The 14,092-nt window shown below is 30.8% G+C and overlaps 1 protein-coding gene across 1 annotated transcript in view; it reads left to right on the forward strand.

The window, feature by feature from the left end:
- LOC124366729 (ATP-dependent RNA helicase DHX8) overlaps positions 1-14,092 on the forward strand; it is a 42,724-nt gene that overhangs the window by 23,155 nt on the left and 5,477 nt on the right. The window contains exons 8-11 of the mRNA XM_046823330.1: positions 3,861-4,001; positions 5,496-5,636; positions 12,024-12,176; positions 13,927-14,048. Of these exons, the coding sequence (XP_046679286.1) occupies positions 3,861-4,001; positions 5,496-5,636; positions 12,024-12,176; positions 13,927-14,048 (557 nt within the window). The remainder of the gene's footprint in view (positions 1-3,860; positions 4,002-5,495; positions 5,637-12,023; positions 12,177-13,926; positions 14,049-14,092) is intronic.

Below are 14,092 nucleotides of genomic sequence, written 5' to 3' on the forward strand. Positions count from 1 at the left end.
TTTTAGAAATATTAGAACATTGTGAAGTAAAGGAAAATGAAGATTTAAATAAATTAAAAAGTATACTGATGAAAAATAAAGATATTTTTTCAGATGAACCAGGTTGTATAAAGAATTATGAGGCCAAATTAAATATAACAAATGAAAAGCCATTTGTAGGGAGATCCTATCCAATACCTTATTCAAAGAGGGAAGGTGTAAGAAAGGAAATAGAAAATATGTTAAAAGGAGACATAATAGAGGAGTCTGATAGTCCATATTCTAACCCATTGGTGTGTGTAGTTAAAAAGGATCTGTCATTGAGAATATGTCTAGATAGCAGGAATTTGAATCAACACATAATACCAGATAGGGAATCACCAATAAACATAGATGATGTATTGAAAAAGTTTATAGGAGTCAAATATATGACATCATTAGATTTATCACAGGGATTTCTACAAACACAATTAAGTAAAGAGTCCAGAAAATATGTAGCGTTTGTCTTCGAAGGGAGGAATTTACAATATAAAAGACTACCATATGGTTTGAATGTTAGTACTGCGTTGTTCATTAAAGGGTTAAACAAAGTATTAGGTCATGACTTGACAGAATTTGTAACTACATATGTGGATGATATATTAATCACTTCAAACACATATGAAGAACATTTAAAACATGTAGAACAGGTCTTAAGTAGATTAAAAGAAGGAGGAATAACAGTCAAATTAAAAAATCACAATTTTTAAGAAAAGAGAAAAATTATTTAGGATACATTATTTCAGCTGAAGGAATTAAAATGGATAAAAATAAAATTGAACAGATAGTGAATTTTAAGCGACCTACAAACATAAAAGAACTACAAATGTTTAATGAATTATGTTTGTATTATGCAAAGTTTCAAAGACATTATGGCAATTTAATAGGACAGTTAAATCATTTATTGAGTAATAAAATAGAATGGAAGTGGACAGAAAAAGAAGAAAAGGCATTTGGACAAATTAAAACGGAATTTTTAAATGCAGTCATTTTAAAACATCCAGATTTTAACAAACCATTTTATTTAAATACAGATGCAAGTGACCTTAACATTAGTGGAATATTATACCAGTTAGATGAAATCAATGAGGAACAGGTAATATCATTTTATAGCAAGGCTTTAACACAAGCGCAAAAATTTTACACGATCACAGAAAAGGAACTGTTAGCTGTAGTATTAACTTGTAAAAAATTTAGATCATATTTAATAGGACATCCCAGAGTGATAGTGAGAACAGATCATAAAGCATTGACATTCTTAAAAAGTTGTAAATTAACAAATGGTAGATTGTTGAGATGGGCTTTAGCATTACAAGAGTTTAATCTTGAAATAGAATTTATTAAAGGGAAAGAGAACATTCCAGCAGACATACTGTCAAGGATTACACAGAAGGATAGTCAAAATTCAGTAGAAAAATACAGTATCAAGGTTTTGTACAACAAAATTGATTTAGGTTTTAAAGATAGTGAGATAAAGGAAATATTAAAGAATCTAGATAAAAAACAAGAACAGGATGAGTATTTGAGAAATATAAAAAATATCTTAAATGACAGCAAAGGAGTTCATTATGGAAAAATAAATAAAATATTTATGGAGTATAGAGGGATAATTTTTAAGAGAAAGGATGAAAATAGTGATGTATGGAAAGTATGTATTCCAGAAGGTATTAAAAAGGATTTAGTTAATTTTACACATTTAAAATATGGACATTTAGGAGGTCATAAAATATTTAATATACTTAAAGAGTATTGTATTTTTAAGAATATGGAAAGAAGTGTAAAAGAACAGTTAAAAAAGTGTATATTGTGCCAAAAGAGTAAATATGGGAATGTAAGACAAGAAGGTAGACAAATGAATATAATATCTCAGAATGTACTAGACTTGGTGTCAATAGATTTGATAGGTCCATTACCAAAGGGAAGAGGAAATGTACAATACATATTAACAATGGTAGATGTTTTTTCAAAATTTGTAAATTTATATGCCAATAAAAGAATAACCCCTCTAATTATATAAATATTTTTTTTTACCTGTCAAAATTTAACCTTGAGGGGAATAAGCCAGTTTTTCTTTCAAAATATTGTAGGCTCCCATGTAGTCAGCCTATGCCCGTCATAATAATGACAAATAAACCTTTTCAAAAAACGGGCTGACATAAAAATATCTGACCTTAACGGTCAGATAAAACAATAAAAAGTATAAAATTCATTTGAACCAAAAAACTGACAATTAGTCAGATTAGTTATAGGGTTGTATAAATATTTAGAATAAGATGTGACAAGGATAATGTAATATAGTAGATAGTATATGTAATATGTTTCCAGTAGGAGATGACAATATAAGGATATTACAATATTGTTTATCAGTAAGAATATATTTAGGATTTTTACAAAGTATTTGTGTATTATTATAACTTGTGAGTGTATAATCTGATAGAGTTAACTTGTATTAAACATTGTGTTATGTGAAATGGACACGTTAAACATTATATTCAAAACATATAGAGGTTACAAGTATTCAATTTAAAATATTTAAAACTTTAGTACTATTCTTATATATATATATATTCATTGATATTTGTATTAATTGTCTTGATTTATATGTGCACTATAATTTGTGTAATCATTTAATATTAATTATAATTTGTGTAGCTGATATATATATTCATTGATATTTGTATTAATTGTATTGATTTATATGTACATTGTAATTTGTGTAATCATTTAATATTAATTATAATTTGTGTAGCTGATTTATATATTCATTGATATTTGTATTAATTGTATTGATTTATATGTACACTATAATTTGTGTAATCATTTAATATTAATTATAATTTGTGTGAACATTTAATACATTGTAATTTGTGTAATATGATTGTAAGCTTTGCTTTGATATTTTACTTTCTTTTAAATGAATACTTTTAAACAAAATTATCAAGAAATTTAAATAATAGCGTAATTGGACAAAAATTTAAAAGATTTAATTGGAGGAGAAATATAAATTGATAACAAATATATGATCAATTTATATTTGGGGGTTGTGGTCCTCATCAAAATTGACATCTCATCAAATTTGACACACATCAGAATGCACACTCTAAAATACACTAATTGTCGTATCAACAATTACAGTCTTTTTGTTTTGCAGAACATAGTGTTAAAATTTACTGATAATTTTATATAGCAAAGATTTTCTTATTAAAATAATTTATAGCTGCAAAGTTGGATCTTCAAGTCACCAGACCTTGCACTTTAACCACATTCAGTTTTAGTTACAGTAAACCGGAACCGGGTTCTGGTGTAAATAAATCTGGTATCAAAACATTCATATTATGTAACGTTATGCCTTTTTTTGTATTCTACCTGTACCTACTTGTTTATTATGTTAAACATTCCTTTGGTTTTTCTTGTTGAAGAATATTTGAGATTGAACAAACTCAACATATTGGCCATCTAGATATTGTTTTCCTCCCACTGTTTCTTTCAAGGTTCAAAAAAAAAAAAAAAAAAAAGTCACATAGGGACATAGTTAATGATAATAAAGGACAACACATTAACAACAATACTATAAATATTTGGATTGTAGTGTATTTCATCTAAGATTTAGGATTATTATATATCAGACATAGGGAGAATAACTAGCTTCACTTATAATAAAAATACTAGTAATCAGTATTTATTGCCCTATTAAAACTAATAAATTGTATTAAGATCTTAATTTTATTCAGATCAAAAAAAGGTATATATGAATGTGAAATTTAAGATCTGATTATATCCATATCTGATGTTCCTCCTGGATTTACCCAATCCTAAAAATTGAAATGAGTGTTGTGTTATAGGTTGTGATAGCCACGAATATAGCAGAAACGTCACTCACTATAGATGGGATCTATTATGTTGTGGACCCGGGCTTTGTCAAGCAGAAAGTCTATAATTCCAAGACTGGGATGGACTCATTGGTTGTAACTCCGATATCTCAGGTAATTAACAACTTGGTTTCATATGCACTTTTAAAAATATTTTTTTTATTGATATTCCCTAATGTATTCGAACTATTAATGAATTATCAATACATTACTTGAACCATACTTACAGTGTATTCAAAACTTAACCCCTTTTAGTGGCAAGAATCAATGTGGTGATGTTTTGTTCTAGTGCAAATAGTGTCAACATCACTGAAATCAATGGACTGACTCTTATATTGCATAATTCTAATTCATTGCTTAGTGGTCTAGCTTGCAATGTTCAATTAAAAATATCTCAAATTTTCTTGCTCTTACCTTGGTTTCAGCTACTTTCTTAAACGTTTTTTTAAAATTTTTACAAATAGTTGCTAACTGTATTTTTTACTCGTAGTTATGTTTTATTTATGTGGTTAAAGAAATTATAAATGGGGTTAAGATTTATTTCCTGTATAAGAATTATTCTCGAGTCTGCGCACAGGCCATTAAGGCCCATGTAGGCTCTTTTCCCATTATTTGAATTTATCTAGAAATTATGTATCAAATTTAATGCTGTTTTTTACTAGGTATGCGTCTATGGATGTGGATATGTATGTATATGTATATACATGTATATGTATATATATGTATATTTCTTCATTATATTGATTTATTTATGTAACATAAGTCTTTTTTATATTATTTAATTTTAGATTTTGAATTGTATTACTAGAATACTATTGTATGTTCATATGAATTAGACAATATACAAATGCTACATTTGTTATCATTTCAATGTAAAGATTTATTAATTTTGTATTTCATTTCTTGTGTGTGGAAATAAAAGTGATTTGATTTGATTTGATTTATTCTTTAAAATGTGCTCATACTCATTTCTATATCTATATAAAAGAAGATTTTTTAATTAAATTTTTCTTTTTTTATTGATGAAATGACAGATGTATTTTAGAGGCCAATAAGACATTTTTATTGTGAAATTATGCGGTGTATAGTTAAGATTCCACCCAACAAGTTTTGGGGATGAGTAATTTGTGCACTGTCAATCAGTTGTTGTCCACACATAGACGCAACAGATGCACAGCATAAACATAGATAGACATCGAAAATACGAGATGTAAGAAAAATCTATATATGTGTGTGTGCGTGCATGCGTGCGTGCGTGCATTTGTGTGCGTGTGTGCGTGTGTGTGTGTGTGTGTGTGTGTGTGTGTATCTACTAGTTATGGTATGCTAATAAATAGATGCCAAGTTTGCACCTTGGAAACTTCCAAATCAAAAAGACATTAAAAGAGGATAGAGGAAGAACCAGTCCACTGTGTCTTAGACTCAAACCATCCTTAAAGTGTGACTTACATAGGAATAGGGTCAAGCACATAAAGCTTGAATTTGTGTTGATGTAAATGATAAACAGAGAACTCACAATGTTAATAAGAGAGTGTTTTTTGGTATCACTAGCAAGACAGTCCTGTGGTAGTGGAGGAAGTCATCATTATGTGTACATTGATTTTACAGGCACAGGCGAAACAGAGAGCTGGTCGTGCCGGGCGTACCGGACCAGGCAAATGTTACCGTCTCTATACAGAGAGAGCGTATCGGGATGAGATGCTTCCCACGCCAGTACCGGAGATACAGCGGACCAATCTTGCAACCACGGTGAGTGCTCAGTATACAAACTGACTCTTCCTTTAGGTTCTCTCAATACACTTAAGAACATCCAGTGTTCATCAATGACTCATAAACTTCCCACCACAGATGATGTCAGTCATCATCGATTTAATGTTTTAATAATAAGTGACTGTTTTAACATTTCTTATGGTAAAAAAACTGAAATCGAAATGAAAAATGTCTCTATCTTGAGGTGGATTTATGGCTGTATCAGTCCACTTTTCCACTAAACTTTGATAGTGTTCAGGTTGAGTGTAGTGCATCAACAGTATATTTTTAGATTGATAGCTTTAACTTTACCTCTTTACCACCTTCACTATAGATGAGCCGCATAGAAAGCGACCTGTGCGAAGATTTCTTGTGCATGGGGGGGAAGGGGGGAGTAGCAGGAGTTTATATATGAATAATATAAACTGTATACGATCTTGGATTTCGTTGGAAAGAAATGTCAATCCAACTGCAAAATACTGATCGAGAGGTCTGAAATTGTTGCCTGGCATATTAAATACTTGAGACAAATTAAAAAGTACCGAGAAGAAGGAAAATGTATTGTTTATATTGATGAAACTTACATTAATGCTAATCAGTACCTGCAATGCTGTGCTATCTAATTGTCGTAGCACCTGTAGGGAAGGGGGATAGGATTGTCATTGTTCATGGTGGAGGAGAAGAAGGTTTTGTAAGGGATAGCCTTTTAATTTACAAGCCCAAGTTAAGAACAACCAAATATGATGACATGAACTTTTCGAAATGGGTTCGTGAAAAGTTGGTAGCAAATCTAACGGCCAACAGCGTTGTCTCCCTTGTATACATCTTTCATCGTTCTATCTTATCCTTAAACTAAGGATTTGATTCATCTGTCATCTCTGACCCCAAATCAATACTAGCTTGATTTTTAGCCTGTTGTGTGGTTTTGTTAAAGCATCAACCTTCATATCATACTCTACTAGAACACATTATACCGGGTTAAAAAAAGTTAAGTAGATTAAAATATTTATCAGTGACATGTGTGCTACAATCAAATAGAATATAATGCTTTATTCTATACAAATATTCAAGACATAGGTCAAATATATCAGCTTTGTTAACCCTTCAACGCGTTATTTTTTTTCATGGTCATACTCCCTCCTGCGTTGATTTTTCTGGCGGTTTTTTTTTTTTAGAGATTTTGTGTTTTATAAATAATATAAGCAAATTACCCAAGTTTATAATTATTTTATTATACTTCTATGTTGTTAGTGTTTAAAATTAGCCAAATTAAACAAAATTAACCTACTTTAGGTTAATTTCCCTAAAAGCTAGCTAACCTACAAACCATCCCCAACTCATGTTTATAAAACACAACAAATTGTTCCTGTCAAAACGGGATTTCCTTCTTCAAAACAATATAGTTAGCTTGTAAAACTAATAATAATAACTAAACAAAGGAACGTAAAACACACAAAAAATATGTCAGTTGAACATAACCATCACACTAACAATGACTGTAAACAACAACAAACGTAAGCTGACAAACGATCGGCTGCACGGCAATGACGTCGTCTTGAATGCAGCTGATTTCTCAGATATTTTTTCTAAAGATCGATTTTTCGAGATATCGACTCAATTAATCGAAAGTTTGAATCTTCTCCTTTCGATTGGTATACATTTTTCATTGAAAACATTCGATAGTCGTCTGTTACAGCTACAAAAAATAACCGACTACTCAATGACGTACTCAGTACGGCAAAACGCGATCTCAACTAAAAGTGTCATGACGTACCTAGTACGGCAAAACGCGTTGAAGGGTTAAACAATCAAACTATCACCCTTTGTTGTTTTTTATATTGGTTTGTTGAAATACCAGATGTAACTATATCGTTACAGCTTCAGAGCTACCAAAATATTAACTAAATATCACATTTCTTTTTCATTAAAAAAATTTATCACTGTTTGTTTTACACTGTTTGGTGAAATATAAGCTTCCAAACAACTTTTATTCTCAAATTTCTTATTTCTTAAGGCTTCATAAAAGCGGCCATTAATTCAGAATTACATAAAACATTGAATCATTACAAATAAGTATGTTTACATACTATTGCTTAATGACCGTGACCAAACCAAGTCCACATATATAGCAATCATTGTATATGATTATAATGATGATGATATAATATCGGAACCGTTCAAGAGTAAAGATTTTATTTTTAATAAAATTACACTGTTTACAGTAGTCATAGCATTATTGTTTCAAATTATCCTTCAAAACTAATGTAACTTTTATTTGATACTTTGAGATATCAGCAACACATGAAATCCAACACTTTCCCTACTGTTACCCAGAAGAGTCTTACATTAAAAAAAAAACAGTTAAATAATACATAATCAACTTGGGTATAATTATAATCAATCCGTGTAGTGCCACCAATTTATATCTCGATTTGATAAAGAGGTGTGATCGTTCCATGAAATCTACAGCTTGCAATGGAGATAAATAATTATGGAGGTTATCGAGTTGGTTAAGCCATACCCCCAGTAATGTTTAATGCGATTTATTTCTCACAAAGTAAATTGAGACCGATCACCAAAAATCACTTTAATTTCATAATCGATTATTATTTATGAGGGTTTATAGCATCATATAAATAGCATTTATCTTTCACTATAACAATTTCTCCAAAACTTTTAAAATCTCTCTAAAAATCAAAATGAAAAATTCTCTTCCTGAAAATTTGTGTCCACCAAATGCATCTGAAATCAGAGGCTATCAAATCCAGCCACACAGATTTTTTGTAAACTATTCACATTTCATATATTTATTGTGTGATTGTTGAAATTAGTAACTATGGTTATTAAAAATTTAGCAAAATTTCATTCAAAATCCTACAAAATTAAGTGTGACTTGTAAAAATTCTGCAGTTTTAGAAAAACAATCACTGGGGCAAAACAATGTCAGTATGAAGAAGTATATATTTATAAATTCTAAAAGAACAATGTTTAATGTCTACAAATTTCAAATCAGTGGCAATGGACAAAACCCATTCCGAAGCTCTGTATTACTCCGTCACAAAAGAAGTGTTTCAACTAACATGCATACTCTAAATCTCAGTGATCGACTCATTCGAAGAACCAGAATTCTCCGTCGAAAAAGAAAATTTTAACTGCAATAGTCCTCTAAATCCCAGTCATCCCGGCTTGGACGTCATTCAAAGGGTCAGAAATTCTCTGTCGGCAAAGAACATTTTCATCTACACTAGCATGCTAAATCTCAGTCATCCCGGCCTGGACGTCATTTGAAGGGCCAGAAATTCCCTGTCGAAGAAGAATTTTGTGACACTAACATTTAAAATCTGTCATCGCTCCAGACTTTATTGAAAACGCCTAAATTAATGTTGATATCAAATCACTTAGATGACAAGTAATATTTTGCCAGTTTTAACATTTGTCTAACCCCCTGAATTGTTAATTTATTGTTTGATGTATTCTTTCAAATTTTGTAATAGCCTTAGTTGACTCAAGTATTTAGTGTACTTTGGGGGGTGGCGGAGGGTAATTCGTAAATAAACATTTTGATTATATGTATTGTTTTTATTTACAACAATTTCATGAAACAAATTATAAAATCAGAATTAATTTTGAAAATTGAAAAAGTCAAATGTTACTATAGTTTGTTCGAAAGTAAGTAAAACTTTCAAATTAATTCTATTCTGGCTATTGCCAATGGAAACGTAAGTTTATAAAATCGTGTAAAGACAAAACTGACATATATCCTAAATTCTTTAATTTTTTCATGACATATTTGGCAAACTTAGGTTACAATGGATCATCAGTTGCTCAGAATTACAAAAACAAACTGTATATTTGGTGGGTGAAAATTCTGATTGAATATTTCTAGCAAAGAGTAAATAATTTAAAGCTGTGTGTTTAAATATTTAGACTTGCTTCAGCTACTGTCGTATATGATTAAACACGTGTGTTATACTCCTTAGCAACTTGACAGTGAAGGAGTGGAAAAACTCAATAATTTACGTTCAATGTGCACTAAATTTTATTCCTCTCTAATTATATGGATGAATTTATTAGGGACCAGACAGTAATAAGAATAAGAGACGCAACATTATCCTAAAGGCCAATGAATTTGATACACAAACACATTTATAATAGAACAGGAATACTGGGAAAGGGACAATATAATAGATGAAGAAATGGATAACTTCATTATTTCAGTGAATAGATCGGACTCTGACAACTCCTTTACCAGTGAAGCCTCAGATTAGCCTAACTATTACCCTGTCAGTGCTAACTTTTGAATATTTTGTTACTCCATTGTTTATTTATAAATATATCAAATTATGATTTAGGTACAACTTATATTAATGTATGAAGAGTTATGTATTTCATCCCGTAATTAAGTTTAACCGTCAGTTTGTAACACATACCCTACGACAGTGATAAAGTGGCAACAGAGGAGTGGTTGGTTAGGAATGTGGGGGGAAGTGAGTCCGCGCTTCTCCTCCCTCTCCATATCTCTCTCTCTCTCTCTCTCTCTCTCTCACTCCCCCCCCCCCCTGCACTGTTCACTTAATAGGTTGCTTTCAAAGCGGCTCATCTATAGCTGTATACAAACAAGTGCTCAGATTCTAAGTAAGAGTGTATGGCGCATTTGTGCATCTGCCACAGTCAACATGTTGATAAAAGCATTTTCCACTTCCATTAGTATATCATATTGCTTTTTGAAAAGTCTAGTTTTTGTGATACATCTTTTTATGAAAAAAACAAATTACCTATAAGTTTTTAATAGTCATTATCAATAATGTGTTTATCTATGTTAAAGGTGCAATTGAACATTAATAACTATCTAACATTTAAATTGCTGAGAAGGGAGTGAACAATTGATTCATCACTACTTGCTATCTAAAGAGATTATTTGTTTTATTTTTAACCCTCCGGCTGGCGCGCATTTGAGCCTTGACTGGCACCCTGTTTTGAAGCTTCGTGCAGAGTTTTTAATTTTTTATCCTGTACAATTAATTATTGGAGAAAACAAAAAATCTGTATACATCAAATTACTCTGCAGAATATGTTGTACAATATAAACATAATTATAATTTGACTTGCCTAAATAATGGTGGATGTTTGATGGTCAGAACTCAAAACTTTTTTTTTTCAAAAAACACTTTTTTATATTAAGCCATTAAAAAAAAACTCAAAATTAATTTTATTTAAAAATCTAAAATATGCATAATGTTCACTTACTTATGCACAAAAAGAAAATACATAGTTATAAACACTTTTATTTACAAATGAAATTACAATTGAAAAAAACAAGACTATATACAAGCACTAACAGTTGCCGAGTCGCGTCACGCGGAAGTAGTCGGGAGCTTTTAGCGGCCAGTAAAATAACAAATATTCATATATATATATAAAAGTGAATACATTATTAGAAGGCTTGGGATCTTGTGATTAAAGTGATATAACTTTTATGCGATTCGAGCGGTAATTATCGGAACTATGACGTAATTAGTAGACGATGTTTAATGAGTCGTATATTACGACTCTGCCAGTTCACGGCGGGAAAAAATGAGTCGTAATTTACGACGTTGCCAGCCGGAGGGTTAAAAGATGTGTCCATCACATATCTTCAACGGTTTTCAACAAAAATCTTGTTAGGAGAAGTAACCCCATTTTTATTTGCTCCTCTAAAATGACTCCATTTATGGTTTTATAACATCTGTGGTTGAAAAGGAGAGTTTTGTGCGTAGCTTGTATTAAATTTGAGTTGTGAGGAGTGAATCAAAATATTTTACTGTGCTTATATGTAATTTTTTTATTTAGGTTTTTAACATATTATTATTAAAAGTGAAACTAAACAATATGTGTGACATTATAATAACAGTAAATCCTATTGAAGGTGGCATAGAGGCATAGAAACAGTTATTTCACAGTTATAAATGGTTTGTTTGTGATTTCATTCAATGCTGAAACTTTCATAAATAGCTGCTTTGTCCAGCTACTGAAAATAGTTTTTGGAGTTGATATTGATTTGTTATTTATCATTTGTAAGTAACTATTAAAGTGTTAGTTAAAATGACAATACAACCTTTAAAACTGTTATAAATAAACTAATTATCACTTTAATTTTGTGAACACTAATAATCAATGTAGAATTAATCATTTTCAGTGGGAAATAGATTTTTATGAATTGGATTGCATTCTTTACATTGGATTAAAGAGTTGCTTTTATTGCATGAAGGCTGGAAATGCCCATGTTTCAAGAGTGAATTGTGGCTAGATAAAACTATTTACCAGCCTAATCGTATGATCGTTTTCTTTTATTTGATGTAGTAGGGAGAGCTTGGAGTTTATTTTGGCTATATTTCATGATGTTTGTAGGTGTTGCAACTAAAGACGATGGGTATCAACGACTTGCTTCACTTTGACTTCATGGACGCTCCTCCCGTGGAGAGTTTGATCATGGCCCTGGAGCAGTTGCACTCACTCAGTGCGCTTGACAATGAGGGCTTGCTCACCAGGCTGGGCCGTAGGGTAAGTTAGAGGATAGGCTACGCTTGTCTGTACTTTACTCTTAACAGTATACTAGTTTCACTGGTTTACTTGACCTTAAGGTGAAGTTCGACCTGGTCTTATCTTGACACAATAGAAAATGTTTTTTTTTTTTTTTTTTTAATTTGTTTTATTCTTGCATCTGTCTAACTTCTTGCCTTCTTACTTAAAGACTGTTGCTAATAATAGGACATTTCTAGGTAAATAAAAAAATTGTGCTCATGGAATATTACGTTGTCCGGGAATACATAGAGGAACCAAAATTGCAGACAACTATGATTAATTTAGTTTGAGCTGTAATTAGCAATTTCTACTTAATTTAAATCATTGTCTTACTGTATAAATAGTGTGTAGACTATCAATGTCTCTTGATGTATGCCCATGCATATTATGTTTTGCAATAAATGATTTGGGTATTGATTACTTGGCTTTGATAACTAAAACTAAATTTCTACCATTTTTAACTCATGTGGGGAAGAGATTCATTAGAAGGTCTGGCATTTAGCATGTACTATTTCCATTCAATAATGAAAGAGATAAATCACCATCTAGGAATATCTATATTTTAATTTTACATACTTTTTTATGTAATCCTCACCAATATAGATGCAGTTGTCCCATAAGTCAACCAGTTTTTTTTTCAGGTTGCATAAATTGTCTCTTTGAGCCAATTTTCTTAGTATTTTGATATCATATTTTTTTAAACTTTGTCATAAGTTTACTACATTCAATGTGCCAAACAAGTGAAAATCAGATGCCAAGTGAGGGCTGCAGAGGATAAACCGGGAGTTCTCAGCCGATTCATTTGATTGTTTCTAGTAAAGTTAAGCAGCATGATGCCATGTTTCATCATATTGATGAATGACACCTCTTATCTGAAAAATTACAAAACATTTGGGATTCACCGTTAATAAAAATATTTGTATTGTTGTGTTAGTAATGTTATCAATTGTTGGTTGGAGCCTCAACTTGCAGGCCAAAAAAGTGTTCATTGATCTCAATATTTTATTTGCTTCATTACATTGTATATTATAGTTTAGTTCACTTGGAATCTTTAAGCGGACTTGCCATAATTTAATTAAATTTTGGTGAAGTAAATATAACAATAAATTTTGACTCATCAGTTCATCAAAGCTCATATCAGTGATACGAACTTAAAATGCTAAAAGAACCAAACAAATCCTATTACTGTTATTTTTTAACTAGTTTGTCTTTTTAATTATACAATACTCACGCTAAGATCACATAGTGATAACTTTATGTATGCTTTACTTTGTTATTTACTATATGAATATGAGGTTCTTAGGCTACTTTTGGAACAAACAGAAAATCAATGTAAACTCTGTGTACAAACAAAAAATGTACAACATTAATGTGAAAAACATTGTAAAACTTAAAATAAATGTGAATTTCATGTTTTTACATTTTCATGTTAATTTTGTACGTTTTACATTTGTACAAAGATTTAAAATTAATTTTCTGTCTGTCCGAAAAGTGTCCTAGAAACCTCATATTAATATCTACTACTAATTTAAGGTACTATATTGAACTTAATATGACAGCAATTATTGAAGGACACATTATCCTTCTATGCTTATGTAACAACAATTTTACTGCTTCCTAATTAATACTTTCTTAGTTGGTATAACATAATTAGTTGACATTTGTAGATTGTAATCTAATACTCATTAATAAATATTGTGTTAATAATTTTCCCAATGCTTTGATATAGATGGCAGAGTTTCCGCTAGAGCCCAACCTATCTAAGATGCTGATCATGTCAGTACACCTCCAGTGCTCTGATGAGGTGTTAACTGTCGTCTCCATGCTGTCAGTCCAGAATGTCTTCTATCGGTAGGCTTGCATACTTACTTAAGACAGAGTATAAGTAGCCATAA

Source organism: Homalodisca vitripennis, chromosome 7 (genome assembly GCF_021130785.1).
Source record: "Homalodisca vitripennis isolate AUS2020 chromosome 7, UT_GWSS_2.1, whole genome shotgun sequence".
NCBI classification, from domain to species: domain Eukaryota; kingdom Metazoa; phylum Arthropoda; class Insecta; order Hemiptera; family Cicadellidae; genus Homalodisca; species Homalodisca vitripennis.